Source organism: Vipera berus (genome assembly GCF_964194415.1).
Source record: "Vipera berus genome assembly, chromosome: 1".
Taxonomy (NCBI): domain Eukaryota; kingdom Metazoa; phylum Chordata; class Lepidosauria; order Squamata; family Viperidae; genus Vipera; species Vipera berus.
In genome coordinates this window covers 113304375-113331305 of record NC_138202.1, presented here as the reverse complement: position 1 = coordinate 113331305, position 26931 = coordinate 113304375, and the positions used below count along the sequence as shown (strand labels likewise).

At 40.8% G+C, this 26931-nt stretch overlaps 1 protein-coding gene across 1 annotated transcript in view; it reads left to right on the top strand.

Annotated features, from left to right (window-relative positions):
- The first annotated feature begins 550 nt into the window (after positions 1-550).
- PTDSS2 (phosphatidylserine synthase 2) overlaps positions 551-26931 on the top strand; it is a 51695-nt gene continuing 25314 nt past the window's right edge. The window contains exons 1-2 of the mRNA XM_081345993.1: positions 551-933; positions 15162-15263. Coding sequence (XP_081202119.1) covers positions 695-933; positions 15162-15263 — 341 coding nt within the window. The 5' untranslated portion in view covers positions 551-694. The remainder of the gene's footprint in view (positions 934-15161; positions 15264-26931) is intronic.

Sequence of the window (26931 nt, the reverse complement as noted above, 5' to 3'; positions counted from 1 at the left end):
TAAATTAGGCAGGGGACCAATAAGACTTATTTTAAAAGTTGGCTCCCACGCTACTGTTCTTACAATGACAGGAAAATATACTCTCCCCTTTCCCTGTCCCTGTTCAACTAAGCTGCAATTTTGAGTATATTGTCTTTGTTTAGACAGACTCCACTGTATATGCATTTCCTGCACTTTTATATCTGGATTTACTTAACGCACGTAACTCAAACTAACCGTACCGAATTCACCAACAAAGCCCTAACATAAACTATCTAAAAATGTTTTGTCCGCCAACCAATCGTTAAGAAATGCTCCATCCTGACGTCAATCTCTCCATATAAACCTTCCCGAGTTGGCTTGCTGCAATTGAACTTTAATCTATTGTCCACTCTAGAAGCTGTGCTGCCAAAGCTCTCGCTCCAAAGCTTTGCTGGACGAGCCAAGAAAGAGACAGAGAGAGAGAAAAGGAGAAATAAGAGAGGTTTGGTGCGCGCATGCGCCCTGCAGCCTTAGCCGCTCACGTCTCCTCCGAGGCTAGTCCCCGCCCCTCAACCTCGTCCCACGTAGGGTCACGAGTGAGTGCTGAAAAGGCGCTTTAAGAGAGCTGTTGCGTCGGTTCTTCGGCGCTCGCTCGCATGGGGCGCGCGGAGGGATCGGCCGGGCGCGCGCCGAGCATCGCTTAAAGCTTCGCGAGTCGGGGTCGCCTCTCGCTATGAGGCGCGGGGAGCGGAGGGGTCACGGAGCCGCCTCCGGCAAAGCCGCCTTAGAGGAAGGGCAGCCGCCGCCGCCGCCGCCCCCCAACGGCGCTTCTCTGCCGGTTGAAGAGGGGCCGCGGGGGGACCCGCCGCCAGCGGCAGCTGCAGCAGCGCCAGACGCCGCTGTCGTCACTCATGGCGACCGGCGCAGCACTGAGTCCGAGGTGTACGACGACGGGACCAACACCTTCTTCTGGTGAGAGGGGCGACCGTGCCCGCCGGGTCACTCTGCAAGCAGAGAATGGAGCACTTACGCATCTGGACCCTCCGCATAAAAATAAGGGTGGCTGAATCTGGAGGGAGTGGGGAGGGGGCGCTTATTCTGAAGATGACAGCAGCAAAGCCGAGGGTTTCGTAGGGATTTAGAGCTAGTACCTGATTCTAGTTAAATCTGGGCTGATCTTTGATAACTGTGTGTATGTGTGTCCTCTGAAAGAGAGGGTACAGCACGTACTTAGTTTCGGGACAGGCTTTTTTTTCCAAATTGCTCCTTCCCTGCTCTGTGCTGACTGGCTCCATGGCTATTGCTGTCTCGGATGTGATTTTTTTTCATCACTTGCTATCAAAGATGTTAACTAATTTACACTTAAATGTCTTTGGAGATTTTTCAATCATCCAGGTCATAGTTATCCCAAAGATTCTTTTTCAAGAGGCAACTGGACTGCCTTGTTTTTCTTTGAAGGTGTTTTGCTTCTCTTCCAAGAAGCTTCTTCAACTCTGACTGCATGGTTGGGGAATTGAAGGATGTATACCAATGTATATCGATATACCCCAGATTGTTGGGGGCAATTAAGCTGACTTTGTAATAATGCCACTTGGGGGGGGGGGTGAAAGCCCTAACAAGCAGGCATATACATAGAATGAAGGCTACTGCTAAGCTTGTAAGCCGCCCTGAGTCTTCGGAGAAGGGCGGGATATAAATGGAATTAAAATAAAAATAAATAAATATACTTCCCATTCCATGACTAGCTGTCTGCAAGGAGTATAAATCTTTCTATTCCTCCACCATCCAGTCAGAGCTGAAGAAGCTTCTTGGATGAGAAGCGAAAAAGAATCTTTGTGATAAGTTTACAGTTACTAAATAGACAACCGCTGACCCCACTGGGCCATCCTTTCTGAAAAATTTATCCAATGCCTTCAACAATGGCAGAACTTCTAAGTATTCAGAGATGTATCTGCTTTGAAAGTAGCCCATATTGAACTGTATAGCACAGTCAAACATCAGAAGTTGACCACAAGAAATATTTTATGACATTTGGTATTATGTCGTAAGATGCTTTATGATTATTTTTATGTCATAAAATGTTTTGTAAAGTTTGCCAAATTTCAGTTCCCTGGGAATCGTGAGTCTCAGATTTTGTGTGCATTTTGTAAGTTAGCCCATATGAGATACCCTGGTTGAAAGAAATGTTGCCATATGATGTACAATTTCACCCAGTAAAAGGTTATGGATCCAAAAGATATATAGTATGTATAGATACTGTTACTGAACTTAACACTGCTGAAGACCAAGTCATCAGTTTAATCAGGAAACCTGATTAAGATTGCTTTGTAGGCTATTTCCACAATTTTGCCTCCTCTTTTTATCTAATGCCCCTGAATCTGTTAAGGCTATCATTACAAATCAGTTGTATACCGACAGTAGAATAAAGTAGCTTGAAATCAACTTCTAGTTGAGATAGTGGGTCAACATCAGTAACTGAGTTTAAATATGCTTGGGATAAACACATGTCCAGCCTCTGACAAAAATAAAAAATAAAATAGAAATTAATTAAAAATAATGAATAAAAATGGAAACAAACACAAAAGGCAGACTCGGTGGATCACCTAGGTCTTTTTCTGCAGTCAATTTTCTATGTTTCTGTTCAGTGTATAAGTGGATATTGCAACATATAATAAAATCTTGGGGAAATGAGCCAATTTAATCTGCATCAACTTGAACTGCATCCCTTAACTATATTTAAGATTGTGCTTAAATTCATGCCTTTTTCCAGAATACCATGTTTCCCCGAAAATAAGACCTAGCTTGATTTTTGTGGTTGGGCCTAATATAAGCTCTACCCCCCCCCAAAAAAATAAGCCCTACTTACCCCACCCACTCTGTCCCTCCCTAAGTTTTTTGACAGGCCGGATCGTGTGCTTTCCCCCCCCCCCCCCCAGCCTTGCCTGCTTCTGGTGCCACCGCTGTGAGGTGGCCTGAATGTTAAGAGAGCAGGGACTGAGACAAGCAGAGGCTGCCTCTTTTCTATCCCAGCCCTGGATTGGGGAATCCAGCAGGCAGACAATGGTGGGGACTGGCCGGGGCCTCAACCATCAGCTTCTCTCTTTCACACTCACCCCGAAGCAGCCTTCACAGGCAGCCTGCGCTGCCCTGCGGGTTTTGCTGCTTTCCCTCTGCGGAAGGGTGGGAAAGAAAGCTGGGTGTCCTGAGATGTCCCACTCAGGGAAGCGACTCAGAAAGCTTCCCTCAGTAGGGGAAGAAAGCTTTGGAAACTGCCTTTTCATTTATATTCATCAGCAATACTGTAATCCATCTGTTTATTTTTCAAAAAAATGATTTGTATTTACCATGATTAGCCTCCTTGAATGCTAATGGAAATGCGCGGTATGAATTCTGCGCATGAGCTGCGGAAATACAGACACTCGCACCCTCAAAGCTCACAACACTTCCTCACTCGGGGTGCACCACTTTACAGGGGTGTTCAGTTTTGTGGCTCAGCCAAACTTTTTAGCTGTAGTGGGCCGCAGTTCCTATCACCTTCAGGAAGCCTGGCCGATGGAAACCTTAGGCCAGGCTCCTCGCAGCTTGAAGCAATCCGGCTCGCCCAGGGTCAAGTTGGCTGTCGCGGGAGGTGTGGCCCATCCCTGCCCTCCAGCTCTGCCGCACATGCGGGATGAGCCTCCCGTGATGGCCAACCTGACCCTGGGTGAGCTGGACTGCTTACAGGGAGAGGCAGGGGGAGGACTGCAAAGGGCATGTGCAGCTCCTAGAGGCTCTGGGCATTGTTTTTGGCACAGCTGTTTTTGGCACCATGTGTGCATCTGTTTGCTGTTTACAGAGGCGCACCGTGGAGAGGTTGGCTGAGGTTTGAGGGATGGTCTATTCCCATTCGTAGCATGGCCGCAATCCAATCACCATGCCACCTCTTGGGAGGGCAACCTCAGCTGCCAATGCAGCGATGGGGAAGGTGGAAGGCAATCCCGCTCACCAGATCAGCCCACTGGGAGTGGGGTGGGGTGAGAAACCAAGTGGCACCAAAAACAGCGCTTGGAACCTCCAGGAGCTGCAGGGATCTGTGTGTGCCCTTTGCAGTTATCCTCCTGCAACACGCAGCCTCTCCCTGTAAGCAGTCCGGCTCACCCAGGGTCAGGTTGGCCATCACGGGAGGCTCATCCCGCATGTGCGGCAGAGCTGGAGGGCAGGGATGGGCCACGCCTCCCGCGACAGCCAACCTGACCCTGGGCGAGCCGGATTGCTTCAGCTGCGAGGAGCCTGGCCTAAGGTTTCCATCACCCAGGCTTCCTGAAGGTGATAGGAACTGCGGCCTGCTGCAGCTGAAGAGTTTAGCTGAGCCACAAAATTGAACGCGCCTGTAAAACAGTGGTGCACCCCAAGCAAGGAAGCGTTGTGAGCTTTAAGGTGCAAGTGTCTGTATTTCCATGGCTCATGCGCAGAATTCACACCGTGCCTTCCCATTGGCATTCAAGGAGGCTAATCGTGGTAAATACAAATCATTTGTTTGAAAAATAAGTGGACGGATTACAATATTGCTGATGAATGTAAATGAAAAGGCAGTTTCCAAAGCCTTCTTCCCCTACCGAGGGAAATCTGAGTCGCCTAGAGGTGGGAGCACTGGCCAGACTGGGCCTTGTGGTGAAAAAATAAGACATCCCCCAAAACAAGCCCTAATGGGTCTTTTGGACTAAAAATAAATAAAAATCCCTGGCTTATTTTGGGGAAAACATGGTACTAGTATTTCTTGACTTACGAATGGTCACTTTGTGATTTTTTAAAGTTACGAAGCTTCCCCCCCCCCCCGCCAGTGCTGCTGGTTGCAAAGTTCTGATATCTGCTCTGTGGTCACATGACTGCATTTTGGGCATTTGGCCACCAGCCCACATTTATGGCTGTTTGCAGGATCCCTCAGTTTACCACATTTTACTTCCAGTTTTCACCAAAAACACCCCATAGTGAACAATGTGAACACTTAACTGTGGTGATTTGCTTCCTGACCACCACAAAAAAGGTCATAAAATTGGGTTGGTCATGTGAGTGCCGCACTTTATGACCATCCAATGGGCAACTCCATTAAAGTCAGAAATTAAGAGCTATCTATATTTTCCTGGACTGTTAGGGGAAAGGAAATATCTTTTTATATTCTTTGTTCTTTTTAAATAGTTTCTATTAGTTCTTTAAATTCTTTCATATTAATCTGGCTCTTACCCATTGTATAGATTTTCTACATTAATTGTCTATTTTTAGTTTAGCAATGGGAGAAGATTGTAAAATCATTTTGTACTTTCGTAGCATTAGGAAGTGAATTGTGTAGAATGCTTATTGCTGATGGAGCATGCAAAGAAATGGAACTGTACCAAAAGAAAAGATTGACAAAGGAACTTTATTATTTTAAAATAACCCCTGAAGAAAGTGGATAAGAACACAACATGAGATAATAACAGCTGAGTGGGCCGTGGTAAATGTCTGCTATTTTTTCCTTACAGCTTTTATTTTAGCTGATCTTTTAAAATTCATGTTGCTCATAAGAAAAATAACATTGAATCTCCATTTCCAAAAAATAGTGTTTACAATTGCACTTGTAGGTCCTTAAATAAAAAGCAAGCTTGAATTTTACAATAAACAATAATCTATGGCAATCACAAAACTTGGCATTAGCTATATGGATTCCATTCAGAATATTCCTCCTCCAATTAGAAGGGCAGAAACGTGTGGTTTGTGCTGTCGTCCCACCTATCTTTACCTGCCTATACAGAGAAGAAAACAAAATAGTTGTAGGCTAAAAAAACCCCCGTTTAATATTGCACAGTTCTCTAGCTCTGCAAAAAAAAGTTGGCAAAGAGAAAAATGTGAACTGGTTTTGTATGATTTGAACTCTGTGATCTTGGCAGCAAGAGGGATACATTGATACTAGGCGACAGATTTAGAGCGCAGCTAGCAGCTTCCTAGAAGTTGTTGCATTCCAACACAGTACCTGAGAGTTCACAGTGCTCTACAATTTAGGGAACACCATCTTTCATCATAGATCCAGGAAGCATTCTAGAGAGTATATTAGGAACAAACTGTGCAGTACAAAAATAGTGACCTAGTAACTGGAGCTTGTCAATCAGAAGGTCGGCAGTTTGGCGGGTCGAATCCCGAGTGCCACGTAACAGAGTGAGCGCCTGTTACTCGTCCCAGCTTCTGCCAACCTAGCAGTTCGAAAGCACGTAAAAATGCAAGTAGAAAAATAGGGACCACTACGGTGGGAAGGTAACAGTGTTCCATGCCCCTTTGGCGTCTAGTCATGCCGGCCACATGACCACGGAGATGTCCTCGGACAAGCGCTGGTTCTTCGGCTTTGAAACAGAGATGAGCACCAGCCCCTAGAGTTGGAAACCACTAGCACACATGTGCGGGGGAACCTTTACCTTTACTTTAACTGGATCTTACAGACATTTTGGGTTATGCTGTCTTTTAAATGGAGAATGTGGGTAAAATTGCCAGTTCCTCCAATACTATTCAGTTTATAAACTTCTGCTGAACTGGTTTTTTTTTCTGTAACACTTCATAATATTGTAATTATTCATCTTGGAAATAAGTGTATATTGTATTGCAGTTGGATTTTTCCCCCTGTAGGATAAGTACTATTTCAAATAAGTTTCCATTTCTGGCTCTTATTTTTGATGTTCCTATTTTTAGTTATTCTTATATTTGGCTGAACATTTAAAAATAAAAATTGATGTTCTTACATTTTTAGTAGAATTATAATCATTATGGAAAAGGCAAGTAAAGTGTTAAAGATCTAATTTACTTCATGTGGTGGCTTAGTGGGTTAGGACGCTGAGCTTGTCGATCAGAAGGTCGGCAGTTTGGCAGGTCGAATCCCGAGTGCCACGTAGCAGAGTGAGCGCCTGTTACTCGTCCCAGCTTCTGCCAACCTAGCAGTTCGAAAGCACGTAAAAATGCAAGTAGAAAAATAGGGACCACTACGGTAGGAAGGTAACAGTGTTCCGTGTGCCTTTGGTGTCTAGTCATGCCGGCCACATGACCACGGAGACGTCCTCGGACAAGCGCTGGCTCTTTGGCTTTGAAACGGAGATGAGCACCGGCCCCTAGAGTTGGAAACGACTAGCACGCATGTGCAGGGGAACCTTTACCTTTACCTAGTAAACTGGAGTTCTTTAGTGGAATAATTGGATGTGAGGGCGATCTGGCTGCGACATCTGTCACCCCATTGATCGCCAGGGTTGATTTGGCTGATCTGGCTGGCTAGGCAGGTGTCCCCTTCCTCCCTCACCGCTCCATGTGCATCCCTCCCGAAGCTGCACGCTCGATGGAAGAGAATGATCATCCCAGATAGAAGGAGTGTACCGATCTTTGGTCAAGGGTATACAATAGTGGAATAATTTATTGATTGTAATTAAAATACTTATATGTAAGGGTTGCCACAAACTAGCAACAGCTCCCTTATATTTTTTGTTAATTTTTATAGCTGATGCAATTAGTTCTATTTATTTACCAGCAAATCACTACAGATCCTTAGCAGTTTACAAGACACCTGATAGAAGCCATCATTTCAGTTAAAGCATCTATGATAGATGTAAATAAATTAAAGCAACCAATAACTAAGTCGCAACAATATAAGGGTGTGGTGGAATCTGGAGCTGAAGTGAGGGGAGAAGTGAAAAGACTGGTAAGCCTTGAATCACTAATGGAAATCAGATCCTCCCTAAACTTGCAGTGCTTATCTAGTAATTCCTGTGGTAAGTTTATTAGTCTGGCGAGATTCCTACAAATAGGCAAATAGCAACAAAGGTATCACTCTGATCAACTCCTTGTGTTATTTCTGGTCCCTTGCACCTGACTAAGGGTAACTTAATATAATTAAAAAAAATAAAACAAATCATAGGAAAACCAAATTAAATAATATTAAAAAAATAAATTAATATCGTTAAATTAAATGTAGTGATAACAAACTATTCAACCAAATGCTTTTCAGAAAAAAAAATTCAATAGCTTCCAGAACATTAGAACAGATGGAATAAGCTTTAATTCTCAGGAAATTGTATCCCACAAGACCTGAGTGGCAGCTGAGAAGCAGTGTCTCCTGGCCTCCATTCCCTTTACAGCAAGGGTCTCCAACCCCCAGGCCACAGATTGGTACCGTTCTGTGTCCTGTTAGGAACCGGGCCACACAGCTGGAGGTGAGTGATGGGCGAGTGAGCAAAACCAAAACTGTCCTCCCCTCCAGTCTGTGGAAAAACCGATCCCTGGTGCCAAAAGGGTTGTGGTTGCTGCCTTACAGTACTTCACAAAAGTGATGTTTGACCGAAAGCTTTTCCTAGGAAGAACATAATAGATGGGCTTATTTAGGTTGAAGAAGGAAGAAGGAAGAAGGGAGAAGGAAATGGCAAACCACTCCAGTATCTTTGCCATGAAAACCCTATGGACAGTACTAAAAGGCAAAACGATATGACGCTGGAAGATAAGCCCCTCAGGTCGGAAGGCGTCCAATATGCTAGTGGGGAAGAGCAGAGGACTAGTACTAGTAGCGCCAGAAAGAATGAAGCGACTGGGCCAAAGCCGAAAGGACGCTCAGCTGTGGATATGTCTGGTGGTGAAAGGAAAGTCCGATGCTGTAAAGATTTTTTCTCCATAGGAACCTGGAATGTAAGATCCATGAATCAAGGAAAGCTGGACGTGGTCAAACAAGAGATGACAAGACTAAACATCGACATCTTAGGTATCAGCGAACTAAAATGGACAGGAATGGGTGAATTTAATTCAGATGACCATCAGGTATACTACTGCGGGCAAGAATCCCTTAGAAGAAATGGAGTAGCCTTCATAGTCAATAAAAAAATAGGAAAAGCAGTACTGGGATACAATCCTCAAAATGACAGAATGATCTCAGTTCGAATCCAAGGCAAACCATTCAATATCACAGTAGTCCAAGTCTATGCCCCAACCACCAGTGCTGAAGAGGATGAAATTGACCGGTTCTATGAAGCCCTACAGCACCTTATAGAACTAACACCCAAAAATGATGTCCTTATCATCATGGGGGATTGGAATGCTAAAGTAGGAAGCCAAAAGATAACGGGAATAACAGGCAAGTTTGGCCTTGGAGTACAAAATGAAGCAGGGCACAGGCTGATAGAATTTTGTCAAGAGAATACGATGGTCATAGCAAACACTCTTTTCCAACAACCCAAGAGACGGCTTTACACATGGACATCACCAGACGGTCAACACAGAAATCAGATTGACTATATGCTCTGCAGCCAAAGATGGAGAAGCTCTATACAGTCAGTAAAAACAAGACCAGGAGCTGACTGTGGCTCAGACCATGAGCTTCTTGTTGCAAAGTTTAGGCTTAAATTAAAGAAAGTAGGGAAAAGCGCTAGGCCAGTCAGGTATGAATTAAATCATATCCCTGTTGAATATACAGTAGAGGTGACAAATAGATTTAAGGAATTAGATCTGATAGACAGAGTGCCTGAAGAACTATGGACAGAGGTTCGCAACATTGTACAACAGGTAGCAACCAAAACCATCCCAAAGAAAAAGAAATGCAAGAAAGCAAAATGGCTGTCTGAGGAAGCTTTGCAAATAGCTGAGGAAAGGAGGGAAGCGAAAGGCAAGGGAGAAAAAGAAAGATACGCCCAATTAAATGCAGAATTCCAAAGAATAGCTAGAAGAGATAAGAATGCCTTCTTAAATGAACAATGCAAAGAAATAGAAGAAAACAATAGAATAGGGAGGACCAGAGATCTTTTCAAGAAAATTGGAGAGATGAAAGGAACGTTTCATGCAAAAATGGGCATGATAAAGGACCAAAATGGCAGGGACCTAACAGAGGCAGAAGAGATTAAGAAGAGGTGGCAAAATTACACAGAAGAACTATACAAGAATGAGCTTAACGTCCCTGATAATCACAATGAGGTGGTCACTGACCTCGAGCCAGACATCCTAGAATGTGAAGTGAAGTGGGCCTTAGAAAAGCTGAGCAACAACAAAGCTAGTGGAGGTGACAGTATTCCAGCTGAGCTATTCAAAATCTTAAAAGACGATGCAGTAAAAGTGCTACACTCAATTTGCCAGCAAATTTGAAAAATTCAACAGTGGCCACAGGATTGGAAAAGATCAGTTTACATTCCAATTCCAAAGAAAGGCAGTGCCAAAGAATGTTCAAACTATCGCACCATTGCACTCATTTCTCATGCTAGTAAAGTTATGCTTAAAATTCTACAAGCTAGACTCCAGCAGTATGTGGATCGAGAACTACCAGAAGTACAGGCAGGATTTCGAAGAGGCAGAGGAACTAGAGATCAAATTGCTAACATACGCTGGATCATGGAGAAAGCTAGAGAGTTCCAGAAAAACATCTACTTCTGCTTCATTGACTATGCTAAAGCCTTTGATTGTGTGGATCATAACAAACTCTGGCAAGTCCTTAAAGAGATGGGCATACCAGACCATCTTATTTGTCTCTTGAGAAATCTATATGCGGGCCAAGAAGCAACAGTGAGAACTGGACACGGAACCACTGATTGGTTCAAAATTGGGAAAGGAGTCCGGCAAGGCTGTATACTGTCGCCTTGCCTATTTAACTTATATGCAGAGCACATCATGAGAAAGGCAGGGCTAGATGAATCAAAAGTTGGAATTAAGATTGCCGGAAGAAACATCAACAACCTAAGATATGCAGATGATACCACTCTAATGGCAGAAAGTGAAGAAGAACTAAAGAGCCTCTTGTTGCAGGTGAAGAAGGAGAGTGCAAAACTTGGGTTGAAACTAAACATTAAGAAAACCAAGATCACGGCATCCGGCCCTCTCAACTCCTGGCAAATAGATGGGGAAGAAATGGAGGTAGTGACAGATTTTATTTTCCTGGGCTCCAAGATCACTGCAGATGGGGACTGTAGCCAAGAAATTAAAAGACGCTTGCTCCTCGGGAGGAAAGCCATGGCAAATCTAGACAGCACACTAAAAAGCAGAGACATCACCCTGCCAACAAAAGTGCGTATAGTCAAGGCTATGGTCTTCCCAGTTGCAATGTATGGCAGTGAAAGTTGGACCATCAGAAAGGCTGAGCGCCAAAGAATTGAGGCCTTTGAACTATGGTGCTGGAGAAGACTCCTGCGAGTCCCTTGGACTGCAAGGCGATCAAACCGGTCAGTCCTAGAGGAGATCAACCCTGACTGCTCTTTAGAAGGCCAGATCCTGAAGCTAAAACTCAAATACTTTGGCCACCTAATGAGAAGGAAGGACTCACTGGAGAAGAGCCTAATGCTGGGAAAGATTGAGGGCAATAGAAGAAGGGGACGACAGAGAATGAGGTGGCTGGATGGAGTCACTGAAGCAGTAGGTGTGAGCCTAGATGGACTCCAGAAGATGGTAGAGGACAGGAAGGCCTGGAGGAACATTGTCCATAGGGTCGCGATGGGTCGGACACGACTTCACAACTAACAACAACAGGTTGAAGAAAGCAGTCCTGTAAGAAACTAGGCACCAAGCAAGTTTATATACTGATAATATAATTTACACATGTAAATTTCAGAAAATATGTAGGTATTAATGTTTTTTGAAATAAAAAGGAGAAATTCTTTAAAGGCTAAGAATAGGCGCATTTGAAATAAACTCCAGTCCATGAAATACAATCTAATAAATATTATGTTATCTTCCATTTCAAGAAAAGAAAGTAAATATTTGATCTTAATGTCCTTAAAAATGGAATAGAAGGTCTGTCTTCTAACTAATGATTTGTTCATATTGTATGTATATAGGAAGAAGGAGCAGGACTGTTCCTCTTGTCCCCTCTCTGAAGGGGGACATGAAATATCAGGAATGAAAGTCTATGCCAGGGCTTTTCAACCAGTGGTACGGGTACCACCTGTGGTACATTGGCACCTGGCAGGTGGTATGCGACCATCCTAGAAAAGTGGTAGCGGGGGAGGGGAATGAGCTGAACCGGTGGCAGCACCGCACAAGCCTGAGCGAGAGATGGCTGGAGCTGCAGGGCTATCAGGGCTCAGCGGAAGCGCCAGGATCAGCGCTTCTTCAGGGCTGTCAGGGCTCAGTGGAAGCACCAGGATTAGCGCCAGGCTCCAACTGGAACTTGCCGCTGATCCCAACACGTCTGCTGAGCATAGAAGTGCCAATCAGGTGGAATGTTGCAGCATCCCCAGGATCTTGTGATTTACATTCAGATGCTTGGCAACTGATTCATATTTATGACAATCACAGTGTCCCAGGGTCATGTGAAGTGACCAAAACCTGCTGCAACCACCCAGCAGACGGGGGGAATAAAAACCAAACACCTCCCACCCCACCCAACCCCCGCTGCCAATCCTCAACAGAAATGCTCACAACGATGAAAACCTCAGACAGGAGGAAGAGTGCCATCGGACGGGCAGGCAGGTGTCTTGCTTGGCTGTGGCTTGGGGGCACTTTTTTCAGTGCCATTGTAACTTTGAACAGTCACTAAGCAAACTGTTGTAAATTGAGGACTACCTGTACTTCATCACTTTTTTCTTTTCTTTTCTTTTTTAGTCAAGTTTTTGACACCTTACTAGGCGGACTGGTGGTACTCGGATGTTGCCATATCCTAAAAGTGGTACAATGGGTGAAAAGATTGAAAAGCCCTGGTCTGTGCTTTCACTTGAATGCATAGCATTTTTCCTTTTTTGCTTATTGTAGATATAGGCAATAATATTAATGCAGGTCCTATAATCTATTTTCCATCATCACTCATAGAATATATACATTAAGACTTTTCATCTATAATATTAAAATAAATACAAAGTTAAACTCAATCTCTGTTCGCAGTCATAGTGTATAGTAGAAATACAATTTTCCATAGGTAAAGTAATGCCTCCAGTAGAAGAAGAAAACATGATTTTATTTGAACATTAAATACATAAAATTATTGATTAGTCAACAATTTCATATCGGAGTCTTCAACATTTTTGTCGAGGAATTGCAACTCACAAGCCATCAGTGTTTGTTCTAGGACAGTGTTTCTTAAAGTGTGGTCTGCATTGAAATGGCTGTGGCTACGGCCTTGGGAGTAGGAATCCTGGCTGATAGGAGGACTTGGATGCCCAGTTGATGATGGCAATAGGAGCCAGAGTCTGCAATTGTCCTGAGGAAGAACCAATGTCTCCTGTAACTTGCCAACTGGCCAGGGACATGGTCTGCAACAATCTTGGCAGTTTCTTCCCTCTGCGTAGGATACAGGAGTTGAATGTACTATTTTGATTTGATCGTGGTGGCTGATGGCCTGAAGGGATGAGTTAGACTAGCAAGGATATTGAGGGTTTTGGACCGTTTTGTTGGAGGGAGCTGGTCATGCCTTCTGCCCCATGGTTGAGAGGCAGTGGCAGGAATGAGCCCTGGCTTATCAGGCCTATTGGATGTGAAGTTGTGTAGAGACCAGGTAAGAATGGGGTGGCTAGTGGGAGGATTGAGTAGATATGATGGTGTGAGTGAGGAGTGGGAGGCAGTGCTCAGGCTACACAGTGGTTTCAGAAGCACTGGTAGTCTGAGTGGAGTCTAGTTCATCTCCAGTTATTTGTTGCTGAGTAGAGTAGGCAACTTTAGCTTAGGGATGGGTAGAGGTGGGGAGGATATGAGGGGGAGTGCAGTTATGAATGTAACACATTTGCCCAAATTGCACCAGTGTAATATAAATCTTTTAAATAAGTATTCTACAAATGCATAAATTTCCGTTTTTAATATGGTAAATATTGATACATATAGCCCATTCATATAATCTTCCAGTACAGATTGTGCATTAAAGCTGTCACCTTATTTCTAAGGCTTCATGAGAGGCTCTTGGCTGTCTCATGGGTCTTCTGTTATTCTTTCAAGTTTGGCTTTTAGGGAATGAATGAATAACCATTTCCCATCAGCCAAGATTGTCAGATAACATTTTCTCAGTTATCATTATGAAATTTAACATTCGTGGTTGGACAGTGAATGTATTGGGATCAGCTAAAATGAAAAAAGCAAGGTGTAAGCATTTATGTTTTCTAAAACTCTTCGTTGTAAAAGGCAGGGGATCTACAAAAAGCAAGCAAATTCAAAAATTAGATTGGATGTTACAGCTTCCAGGGGCTTTTTTAAAATAATATGGGCTCAGTTTTAAAGTGTTATTTATAAGCACTGAGTATTGATAGTAAAACTGAGTGTTTTACTAGGTGGAAAGTTGTCCAAATTGCTGAATACTACTTAATGAAGAGAGAAGACAGAATCTTTTGTGATTCCTCTTAAGTTAGATAAGTCATCTCTGAATGTAGATGATTTCACCATGTTTGGTTAGATGTTTTCTTTAAAAAAAGCAATAAAAAGATAAAGTGAAAACTAAAAATGTCAAAGTCCTATTGTTCTTGGAAAAAAATTGCACCTCTGAAGGCTTTGAGAACATCCTGGTTCTGCTTGATTCCTAGAAAACAGTTAATGATTGTCCCTATCTTTTTTACCAGTTTGTCAGATTCCAAATATGTTTTGGTTCAGAAGGATTTTACTATAGGTTTTTTTTTCCAGTTTTTACCTCAATGATCAGCTGCTATTTTATTGACCGCTTTTGAAGACCTCTTTAAATTTCAGCTTATATAAAATGTGCAACTCCAAATGCACATAGTGAGCGAAAAAATATATTTTTGAGGCATTTGCTGGTATTTCTCATGTGAGCCTAATTTAAGGTGATGTTATTCTTTTCCTTGCTTGAGATTATCATATCATCAGTTTTCTACTACAGCTGTTGTGCAGGCTTGATTAGTTTCATTAAGTGAGTTTAAATAGCCAACAATGCTAACTGTTATAACAACCTTTTCAGTACTTGCAAGCTCTGGACAGTTCTCCCCATGGAAACTACCATTTTCTTCAGGATCTTTCAAAACAGGTGCAAAAATCCCTTTTTGTAGACACTGATGGGTGACTCCTCTGAACCTGCATATGTAAGCAGTGAATTTGTGTTACTTTGCCTTTTAAATGCTATGTTAATATATTTTACATTACAGGTGTGTATGTACTTTGTCTTTTAAATGCTATATTAGTATATTTTATATTAGGACTGTGTGTATATGCATATACAAACACACATACATACTTAAAACTTTAATTTCTGCTAGTGAAAATATAAGACAAGTATAAACAGTGTGTCAGAAAAAAAATTATTTTTTCCCCCTTATCAACAGGCAAGCTCACACTTTAACAGTCCTGTTTATCCTTACCTGCACCCTGGGCTATGTGACCTTGCTTGAAGAAACACCACAGGACACAACCTATAACACAAAAAGGTAAATAACAATGCAGTGTTGCCCATTTATTAACTGTTGTAGTTCATTGGGATACCACTTTTTTCAATTGTGGTTCTTTGATTGAGAAAGTCTTCAACTTACAACCATTCAGTTAATGATTATTCAGAGTTATGGTGGCACTGAAAAAAGCATCAAGTCTGACATTTATGATCATCACAGCATCTCCACAGTCACGTGATCAAAAATTGGGCTCTGGCCAAGCAGCATCTATTTATGATGGTGGCAATGTCCCAGGGTTGTGTGATCACAATTTGCGACCATCCCAGCTTGCTTCCAACAAATAAAAAGAATGGAAGAAGCCAGGTTCGCTTAACAGCCTTGTGATTTACTTAACAAATGCAATGATTCACTGAACAACCATGGCAAAAAGGTGTAAAATTAGGTGCGCTGCCTTGCTTACTAATGGAAATTCTGACCCCCATTTGTGGTTATAAGTTGAGGACTACCTGCATTTGGATCTGTTGCCCATTAAGTAATTGTTTCCTAGTCTTGTTTGAAAACTAATGTATAGTACATGATAAAAATATATATTAAATGTTGCATATTGATTAATCCTGCTTTTTAAAGAGGTTTCTGTTTATTAAATCACAAGATAATTTGATAACTCTAAAAAATCCTTCCAAGTTGAATATGTTTTCTTAATATTTCTCTATCTGATAAAGTTTCATTGAACTTACAAAGATTGGAATCAAATAGCATCTTTTAATATATCCTAAAGTAAATGTTCAGTTAAATTAGATTTGAAAATTAATGTATTCATACAAAATCAGGATTCATTCTACATGTAGTCTTAAACTTATGAGCAGTTGCTTAACAACTATTCAAAGTTGCAGCAGAATTGAAAAAAGTTACTTACAGCCTGTCCTCAAAATTACATCACCCCGCAGTCATATGATCACATTTCAGATGCTTGGCAACTAGATATGCATTTACCAGATTCGTACTTGCAGCCACGTAATTAGCTTAACCACATGATTTGCTTAATCAAGTCTGGTCACATATAGGTGTGTGTCACGTATGTGTTTCACGTTGAGAGAGGGCAACTAAATTTCATTTTTGATATGTGCCGTTGTATCCACAGTACAAAAAAATGACAAGGTTATCTTCTATCTTATCTTATGATCACAATGCCTTACAACCAAAATTCTGGGCTCAAATGGGGTCATACATTGAGGACTACCTGTATACTGCTTTCAGTGAAATAAAATATTGGACTACAGCTGGCTGCTTTCTGTAAGCTCAAAACTACTGAATGCCAGAGTATAACATACTGGAAAAAATCCTGCTTCTTGTGAATCTGATAGTGTGAGTAGTAGGGTATTGCAGAGTTGAAATGGAATGTAAACAAAGATTAATTATTTCATCAGTTGAACACCAGTCTAGTATAATCATTTCTCTGCTCTTTTCTCCCAGTGATTCTTAGAATAGAACTAAACTATTAAGGCCATAATTATTTGTGAAAAGGTGGAAGGGTATTTTGTGAACTCATTGTTGAAAGGTAATGCATATATATTAAGTAGGTAATAAATTAGTTATATAAAGCAGACATACACTTTGAGAGTGAACTTTCATCTGCTAATTTACGTGGCAATTCATTGGAATAGCCTGCCAGCTGAATTATTGCTAAATTTTGATTAGTGTAATTCTGGAGGCAAAATTGTACTAAAATATTTATAGGTACCTTATATCTGGCTGACACATTAGCACTTAGAACAATTAGACTTCATAACTTAGTTTGAATTACCTTATCTGAGTTTAATGTACCTGAACATGACTTTTGCCCTATTGCTTGTCCTACTGTGACATGAATTATCTGTAAAACAGTCACTAGTTTTGCAATAAGATAGAATATTAAACTCAGTGAGCGATGTTGGATTAATCATTTTCTTAGCCTAATTTATCTCAGGGTTGTTATTTAAGGAGGTAAATTTAAAGGATACAATGCCATGTATGTAGCTTTGAGTTCCTTGAAAAAAGGCAGGATATGAATGCAGTAAATAATAATAGTTTATCAAGTAATCATTTGGCTCCTGAAATATGCATTGTTTTGCTGAGTAATAGGGTGGGAAAAGTTTTACATATGTCTGAGAACTAATGATTGGATGAAATTAATTCCTAATGCTAAAGTTTGGAATGTAACCAAATATATCTACCTACTAATTACGTAACTTAAGGATATATAGTTATAATTTTTTGGTCTTTCAATTCATTTGTTACTCTTTTTTAAAAAATAATAATACATTTCTCTTAATAGTTTGATATCTTTAAAAATCAGTGCTGTTTATGGGAAAGAATAAATAATAAGAGCCAGTTTGTTGTAGTGATTAAGGCACCAGGTTAGAAACCAGGAGATGGTCAATTCTAATCCTGCTTTAGCATGAAAGCCATCTGGGTGACTTTGGGATAATCACTCTCTCTCAATCCAACTCACTTCATCGGATTGTTGTTGTGGAGAAAATAGGAGAAGGAAGGAATAATAGGCATGTTCGCCACTCTGAATTATTTATGAAAATAATAATGGCAAAATATAAGATCTGAATCAGGCAAGTATTGTTTATATGTTTTTTTAAATGGCTGATGGATTTTTATCCTCATTATTGCAGTCAGCACAAACACACTGCTTTGTGTCTATGCGGCTTTCTAAAACATAAACTTTGATTTTGATCAGTGTGCACAAAACAAATTCACAAATTAATCAAAAGGCAAGCAAATTGTCCATTGGAAAGCTAAAGATAAGTCAGGATTTATGGCAAGTTACATGAGCTACAGATCATTCTCAATAATATTATATCAAACAGATATTAAACAGGGTGACTGCACACCTAGTAACATGCCACTTTTTGCCTTCTGATAAATTAATTCTGCTACAAATAAAATTGTTGAGTGTCCCATCTCCCAAAAGGTGGAAGGGGCGGAGGACTGAGATCATTTCTCTCTGTGTGTTGTGCTTCAGAAGTACTTAAAGCTCTCTGTGAGATTGGGGATGAGAATTTGCCCTTTTCTGCAAATTTGGAAAGGGAGAAAATGTTAAATATTAATTTTTGCTGACAGCATCTAAACTCAGTAAAAATTCAATAATCCACTGTCAGGATATCAAGGGACAGCTTTATATATCATGCTTGAATGTAGAAAAAGTAGATTTTTACTGGTCCAATAAAGCAAAAATTGAAATATGTGAATAGTTTTATTGTTTTTTAGAAAGAGAAACCAATTGTTTTGAATGCTTCAAGAGTTATTATCTTAAGCAGTCTAACTTACCTTAGTACTGGTGTCTATAGGTCTTTATTTCAACTTTTCTTAAAGGGCTGAACTAAATTGTGAGCTCATGAGACTGGGTTTTGTTTTTGTTTTGTTTTTTGAGAAGCTTCTCCTTACTCAGTGAACCTTTAAATGGATATGAGAAAAATAGTTTTAGCTATTGCTTAGATGAGACATTAGCTTGATCCATTTCAAACTGGCTTCAGAACACACCATGGGGTTGTGACGGCTTAGTTGGTTTGTGTATATTTGGGAATTGGCATGGGGAATGAGACTCTTTGGGTATTTCTCAGCAGCTCAGTGGCCATGGTATCTTTCTAGATTATCTGAATGTTCTGGGAATAGGAGGCACACTTTATCAGTTCTGTGTCTTAGGCAATTTCAAATGGTGTCACTTGGATATAGTTGCTTCTTGAAATGAGAGCTGTTACTATATTGTCCCCCAGGGCTCTGTTTCGCCTCCAGTGCTTTTCAGTATCTGCGTGATAGAAGAAAGCATCAGGAAATTAGAGCTGGATTTTATCAGTTGTACTGAATCCACCTAATCTGTTTTTGGATGTGGGTCACATTTCCTTGAATGATTAGGTTTATGATCTGGGGCCACATCTGAATTGGAATCTCTGATATCCAGTTTGAGGTAATAGCCAAGACCACCTTTCATCATGTGTCAATTGCATCCCTTCCTGGAAGAAACTATTACACTATTTAAATTATTGTGCATGTAACAGTAACCTCCAGTTCTCAGTATTACAACATGGTCTATGTAGGTATATCTATATTTGTGGTATAGGACATTCCATTGGTATAGAACCTAGATATTAGATTGTTCTTTGGAAGAAGTTAAAGACACTATGTAACACTGACATTAAGTCATTTTCTGACCACCATGTTCTTAGATTAATACAAAATATTATCTTCAAACTCTTGTATTTTTTGACTACTTGAGAGAATGCCTTTTTCTATATGATCTTACCTGCTCATTGAGATAATCTGAGAAGTTTCACCATAGTTGCTTTGGTCTTATCTCAGGGTAAATTAGGATCAGGCCTTTTGTATAGTTGCTCCACTTCTTTGGAACCGCCCTGAGTCCTTCGGGAAAGGGCGGTATATAAATTCAATAAATAAATAAATTCAATAAATAAATATAAACCCCACTGAGTTAAGAGGTATAAAGTAGAATGGAATGGAATGGAATCTAACCTTGGAGGGCTTCTAGTCCAGCCCCCCACTCAAGCAGGAAAACCTATACCATCTCAGCCAAGTAACTGTCAAGTCTCTTCTTAAAAATCTCCAGTGATGGAACGTCCACGATGTCTGAAGGCAAGCTGTTCCACACTGTCCTCACTGTTGGGCAGTTTCTCCTTAACTCCAGGTTACTTCTCTCTTTGATCAGTTTCCAACCATTGTTTCTTGTCCTGCCCTCTGGTGCTTTGGAGAATAATTTGACCCCTTCTTCTTTGTGGCAGCCCCTCATATACTGGAATACTGCTATCATGTCACCCCCATTTCTCCTTTTCTTTAGACTAGCCAAACCCAAATCCTGCAGCCATTCTTCCTATGTTTTAGTCTCCAGGCCTTTGATCATCTTAGTTGCTCTTCTCTGAACTTTTTCCAAGGTCTCAACATCTTTTTTGTAGTACGGTGACCAAAACTGATTGCAGTATTCCAGGTCTATGCCTTGGGAGGGGAACTTGGATATAGAATATTGATTTTATAGAAAACTGAATGCAGATCTTCCAGGAGGTTGATATTCTTACGTCTAAACAAAAATAAACCTTAAAAAGCATTTGCCCTTAAAAGGGTCATGCAGGTCGTATGAGGCAGTTCCCATTCATACAGCACTTGTGATTGCAATATTGATCTCTTGGAAATCAAAATGCTAATATTTCCATGGGTTGAAATGAAAAAACTGCCGCTTGCTTTTCAGTCTATAGAAAAGGAGACATGGCTATGCTAGGAGCAGAGCTTTCTAGTTCAGGTTGGCACTGGGAGGAAAGTCTCAATACGGAGAACTAGGGGTGACATGATAGCAGCGTTCCAATATCTCAGGGGCTGCCACAAAGAAGAGGGAGTCGAGCTATTCTCCAAAGCACCTGAAGGCAGGACAAGAAGCAATGGATGGAAACTAATCCAGGAGAGAAGCAACCTAGAACTAAAGAGAAACTTCCTGACAGTTAGAAGAAATAATCAGTAGAACAACCTGCCTCCAGAAGTTGTGAATGCTCCAATAGTGGAAGTTTTTAAGAAGAGATTGGACAGCCATTTGTTTGAAATGGTATAAGGTTTCCTGCCTGGGCAGGGGGTTGGACTAGAAGACCTCCAAGGTTCCTTCCAACAACAACAACTTCTTTCTTTCTTTCTTTCTTTCTTTCTTTCTTTCTTTCTTTCTTTCTTTCTTTCTTTCTTTCTTTCTTTCTTTCTTTCTTTCTTTCTTTCTCCTCCTCCTCCTCCTCCTCCTCCTCCTCTCCTTTCTTGTTCCCATTCTAGCCTTAGCAGAGGAGAAGATGCATTAGGAAGCAGATCCTCTGCATATTTTTGCAGCTGAATTTTGGATAAGGAAAATACATGTAGAGAAGCAGATTGCTTGGATTCCAGGTTTCTACCCTTAGGCCTTTGCATTCTCTCTGTTATTAAACTGAAGTCATCCAGCTGGTGGCCTTTCAGTCAGAATGACTTTATTTACTTTTTTACTTCCTTAATCCCTGAGCCTAATGTGGGAGACATCAGCTTCAAAGAGAAGAATGGACTATTGCTGTTTGGCAGTATCTTATTACAAATCTTGAATCTAGGTAGGGCAAAATTCCTTTTTCTAAGATAAAGGGCTCTTCCCCACTACCATGTTTTTTGTTTGCTTGTTAGATTTGTTAAGGCTGCCCAACTGTAGAAAGATGTTAGTGTGTTTTCCTCCTATCCTTAAAAAAAATAGGTCAGTACTAATAGCATTGCCCCCCAGCTTCTAGATTGCTTAATCTAGGGGTTGAATAATGTTTCTGTTGTAACTAGTCAGCTTACATGTTTTTTTCAGGAAACTGTAATTTTAAAACAGGAAAGGTGACTTATATCCGTTCTTGGTGATTTAATTTGCCTTGATTGAAATTAGCCCATTTTCCTGCTCAGTAACTAAACTTGTATTTTGGAGTTCTGTCTGGTAGATTTAATTCAGTTATCTCCTCCCCACCCATATCTAGACTACCTTCTTTTGAGAATAAAATTTGAGTGACACAAGTAAACTTCTTAAATAAAATCCTAATAAACTTTCTCTGTCTTTAGATCCCTGTTTCTGTATAATAATCTGCACATGAGCTAATTCAAGTTAGCAGAATTTCTTTGATATAGTATTAAAGTAATTCTCACATACACTCATCATATAACTTACTGATAAGCTGTTATAATGATGGATTCATATATCATGCTAGGTTATTTATTTGTATGCTGTCCATTCCTAAAGGCTGAGACAGGTGCAAGATTTAAATTGGAGTAAGGGAAAGAAGTCATGGAGAATATTTTTGTGGTTGGTAAGAATTGAAAACAACTCGATGGCATATAATTAATCAGTAAATCAGTCACGGGAAGCAAGATAGACAGCATTGCCACTCCAGGTATTTCAGAAGTGAGTGCAGATTGTGCAGGCTAATGCCTTTTAATAAAATGTGTTAGTTGGAAAAGATGTTATCAGACTCCTGAATTTCTGCAAATATCTCTTAAGAAAATTTCCTTCTTACTGATATGGCTAGCCTAGAAATAAAAAAACATCAGAATAATTACTTGAAGTATCCCCTCTTAAGCTGAATGTATAAGGTTGGCCCTCTTTCTCCCCTTTTTAAAAAGATATGTCTACTTTGTATAACAGGATTAGATTGGAATTAACAGAATAAGAGCTATATTTTAATTTGGTTAAATTGAACAATTTATTGGTTAGATTTATTGGTTATTTCCAGGCTTCAAGATTTCATTCTAAAAGATATTTTAAATTGGCAGTTTGTCAGATTATGATGGCTAGAAGCTAGATAGATCAGAGTCTATTGGTAGATTTCTTGGTCATCTGCATTAGTTTGTCAAGGATTTCCAAACTATAATAGCACTAATGGAAAGATTTTTCTCCCTTGTCTAAACTGGGTTGTTAAGATGAAAGTTTGGTTGTTTGGCCAGGTCTATAAACTCATTTTTGAGGCTGAAAATAATTCCTATGTTGCCACCATTTAATATTTGGTTCTAGTTGGTCAGTTCTGTAAAAATCGAATTATAGAAAAATAGTTATGTAGCTATCAAATCCAGTCCCTGCTAGATACAAAACATTGCAAACTAAGGTTTGTCACTGTCGTAACTAAAGTTCATGATACTTCATCAAGACTGGCCTGCCTTAAAGGTTTCATTCATTCAGTAATAAATTTTATCATGGTTCAAAAATATCCACAATGTAAAATCTAAGGCAAACAGAAAACAAAAAATAATACTGACATATTGACTATATCAAGATTGTTGTTGTTGTTAGCTGCGAAGTCGTGTCCGACCCATCGCGACCCTATGGACAACATTCCTCCAGGCCTTCCTGTCTTCTACCATCTTCTGGAGTCCATTTAAGCTCACGCCTACTGCTTCAGTGACTCCATCCAGCCACCTCATTCTCTGTCGTCCCCTTCTTCTATTGCCCTCGATCTTTCCCAGCATTAGGCTCTTCTCCAGTGAGTCCTTCCTTCTCATTAGGTGGCCAAAGTATTTGAGTTTTAGCTTCAGGATCTGGCCTTCTAAAGAGCAGTCAGGATTGATCTCCTCTAGGACTGACCGGTTTGATCGCCTTGCAGTCCAAGGGACTCGCAGGAGTCTTCTCCAGCACCATAGTTCAAAGGCCTCAATTCTTTGGCGCTCAGCCTTTCTTATGGTCCAACTTTCACTGCCATACATTGCAACTGGGAAGACCATAGCCTTGACTATACGCACTTTTGTTGACAGGGTGATGTCTCTGCTTTTTAGTGTGCTGTCTAGATTTGCCATGGCTTTCCTCCCCAGGAGCAAGCGTCTTTTAATTTCTTGGCTACAGTCCCCATCTGCAGTGATCTTGGAGCCCAGGAAAACAAAATCTGTCACTACCTCCATTTCTTCCCCATCTATTTGCCAGGAATTGAGAGGGCCAGTTGCCATGATCTTGGTTTTCTTAATGTTAAGTTTCAACCCAACTTTTGCACTCTCCTTCTTCACCCGCAACAAGAGGCTCTTTAGTTCTTCTTCACTTTCTGCCATTAGAGTGGTATCATCTGCGTATCTTAGGTTGTTGATATTTCTTCCGGCAATCTTAATTCCAACTTTTGATTCATCTAGCCCTGCCTTTCTCATGATGTGCTCTGCATATAAGTTAAATAGGCAGGGCGACAGTATACAGCCTTGCCGGACTCCTTTCCCAATTTTGAACCAATCAGTGGTTCCGTGTCCAGTTCTCACTGTTGCTTCTTGACCCGCATATAGGTTTCTCAAGAGACAAATAAGATGGTCTGGTACTCCCATCTCTTTAAGAACTTGCCACAGTTTGTTATGATCCACACAATCAAAGGCTTTAGCATAGTCAATGAAGCAGAAGTAGATGTTTTTCTGGAACTCCCTAGCTTTCTCCATGATCCAGCGTATGTTGGCAATTTGATCTCTAGTTCCTCTGCCTCTTCGAAATCCTGCCTGTACTTCTGGTAGTTCTCGATCCACATACTGCTGAAGTCTAGCTTGTAGGATTTTAAGCATGACTTTACTAGCATGAGAAATGAGTGCAATGGTGCGGTAGTTTGAACATTCTTTGGCACTGCCTTTCTTTGGAATTGGAATGTAAACTGATCTTTTCCAATCCTGTGGCCACTGTTGAGTTTTCCAAATTTGCTGGCAAATTGAGTGTAGCACTTTTACTGCACTGTCTTTTAAGATTTTGAATAGCTCAGCTGGAATACTGTCACCTCCACTAGCTTTGTTGTTGCTCAGCTTTTCTAAGGCCCACTTCACCTCACATTCTAGGATGTCTGGCTCGAGGTCAGTGACCACATCATTGTGATTATCTGGGACGTTAAGCTCATTCTTGTATAGTTCTTCTGTGTAATTTTGCCACCTCTTCTTAATCTCTTCTGCCTCTGTTAGGTCCCTGCCATTTTGGTCCTTTATCATGCCCATTTTTGCATTAAACGTTCCCTTCATCTCTCCAATTTTCTTGAAAAGATCTCTGGTCCTCCCTATTCTATTGTTTTCTTCTATTTCTTTGCACTGTTCATTTAAGAAGGCATTCTTATCTCTTCTAGCTATTCTCTGGAATTCTGCATTCAATTGGGCATATCTATGTTTTTCTCCCTTGCCTTTCGCTTCCCTCCTTTCCTCAGCTATTTGCAAAGCTTCCTCAGACAGCCATTTTGCTTTCTTGCATTTCTTTTTCTTTGGGATAGTTTTGGTTGCTACCTGTTGTACAATGTCGCGAACCTCTGTCCATAGTTCTTCAGGCACTCTGTCTATCAGATCTAATTCCTTAAATCTATTTGTCACCTCTACTGTATATTCAACAGGGATATGATTTAATTCATACCTGACTGGCCTAGTGCTTTTCCCTACTTTCTTCAGTTTAAGCCTAAACTTTGCAAGGAGAAGCTCATGGTCTGAGCCACAGTCAGCTCCTGGTCTTGTTTTTACCGACTGTATAGAGCTTCTCCATCTTTGGCTGCAGAGCATATAGTCAATCTGATTTCTGTGTTGACCGTCTGGTGATGTCCATGTGTAGAGCCGTCTCTTGGGTTGTTGGAAAAGAGTGTTTGCTATGACCATCGTATTCTCTTGACAAAATTCTATCAGCCTGTGCCCTGCTTCATTTTGTACTCCAAGGCCAAACTTGCCTGTTATTCCAGTTATCTTTTGGCTTCCTACTTTAGCATTCCAATCCCCCATGATGATAAGGACATCATTTTTTGGTGTTACTTCTATAAGGTGCTGTAGGGCTTCATAGAACCGGTCAATTTCATCCTCTTCAGCACTGGTGGTTGGGGCATAGACTTGGACTACTGTGATATTGAATGGTTTGCCTTGGATTCGAACTGAGATCATTCTGTCATTTTGAGGATTGTATCCCAGTATTGATTTTCCTACTCTTTTATTGACTATGAAGGCTACTCCATTTCTTCTGAGAGATTCTTGCCCGCAGTAGTATACCTGATGGTCATCTGAATTAAATTCCTGTCCATTTTAGTTCGCTGATACCTAAGATGTCGATGTTCAGTCTTGTCATCTCTTGTTTGACCACGTCCAGCTTTCCTTGATTCATGGATCTTACATTCCAGGTTCCTATGGAGAAAAAATCTTTACAGCATCGGACTTTCCTTTCACCACCAGACATATCCACAGCTGAGCGTCCTTTCGGCTTTGGCCCAGTCGCTTCATTCTTTCTGGCGCTACTAGTACTAGCCCTCTGCTCTTCCCCAGTAGCATATTGGACGCCTTCCGACCTGAGGGGCTCATCTTCCAGCGTCATATCGTTTTGCCTTTTGGTACTGTCCATAGGGTTTTCATGGCAAAGATATCAAGATTGCATGTAACCAAATTCACTAATTCTATAGAAATTGGAAAGAGCCCACTGATCATTCATTCATTCATTTATTTGCATCAGCCTTTACTATTTTTACAAATAACTCAAGGCAGTGAACATATCCAACTCAACTTCTTCTCTTGTTTTCCCCACAACAACAACCCTGGCAGATGGGTTGGACTGAGAGAGTGACTGGCCCAAACTCACCCAGCTGGCTTTCATGTCAGGCTTTAAATGCTGCTGTACAGAATTTGACTGCGTTATGTGTAAAGTATGATGCCTATTTATAGTAAGATGACACAATAATTGTCTGGACAACCTGAAATATTTAGTTTAAAAAAATTGAACTGACTTACTCTGCATGTTTTTGTAATATTCTTAATAAATAAGATGTAGCTAGCTGTTTTGTTTGCAATTGACTCACATGTATGCTACTTCCTCCTAGGAAATCTTAATAAACTAGTCATCGACATCTACCAAGGCAGATGGTAATACCATATATTAAAGGGAAACCAGGAGAGGCCTCTGCAGTATCTAGGGTAATTCCAAGATAGCAAGATATCTATTTCTGAGACTTAATGTCACTGGAAAAGAGGTTTAGATGGTTTTATAATCTATGTCCATAACTCATTGTTTAAGAATATCTATAGATCATTTATAATTCATTGACACCAGAAATACCTATGTGATAGTAATTAGTCCAATGAGGCTAGTCCAACTGATCTTAGTCAAGGTTCATTTAAGGAGTCAAGCCTGCTAGGCAAAACATCCATTTTAGTTCAGTCACTAGCCAAGATAAAAGTAATAATCGTATCTCCTAATTTTATATTGCATGAACAGTCAACATGTTAA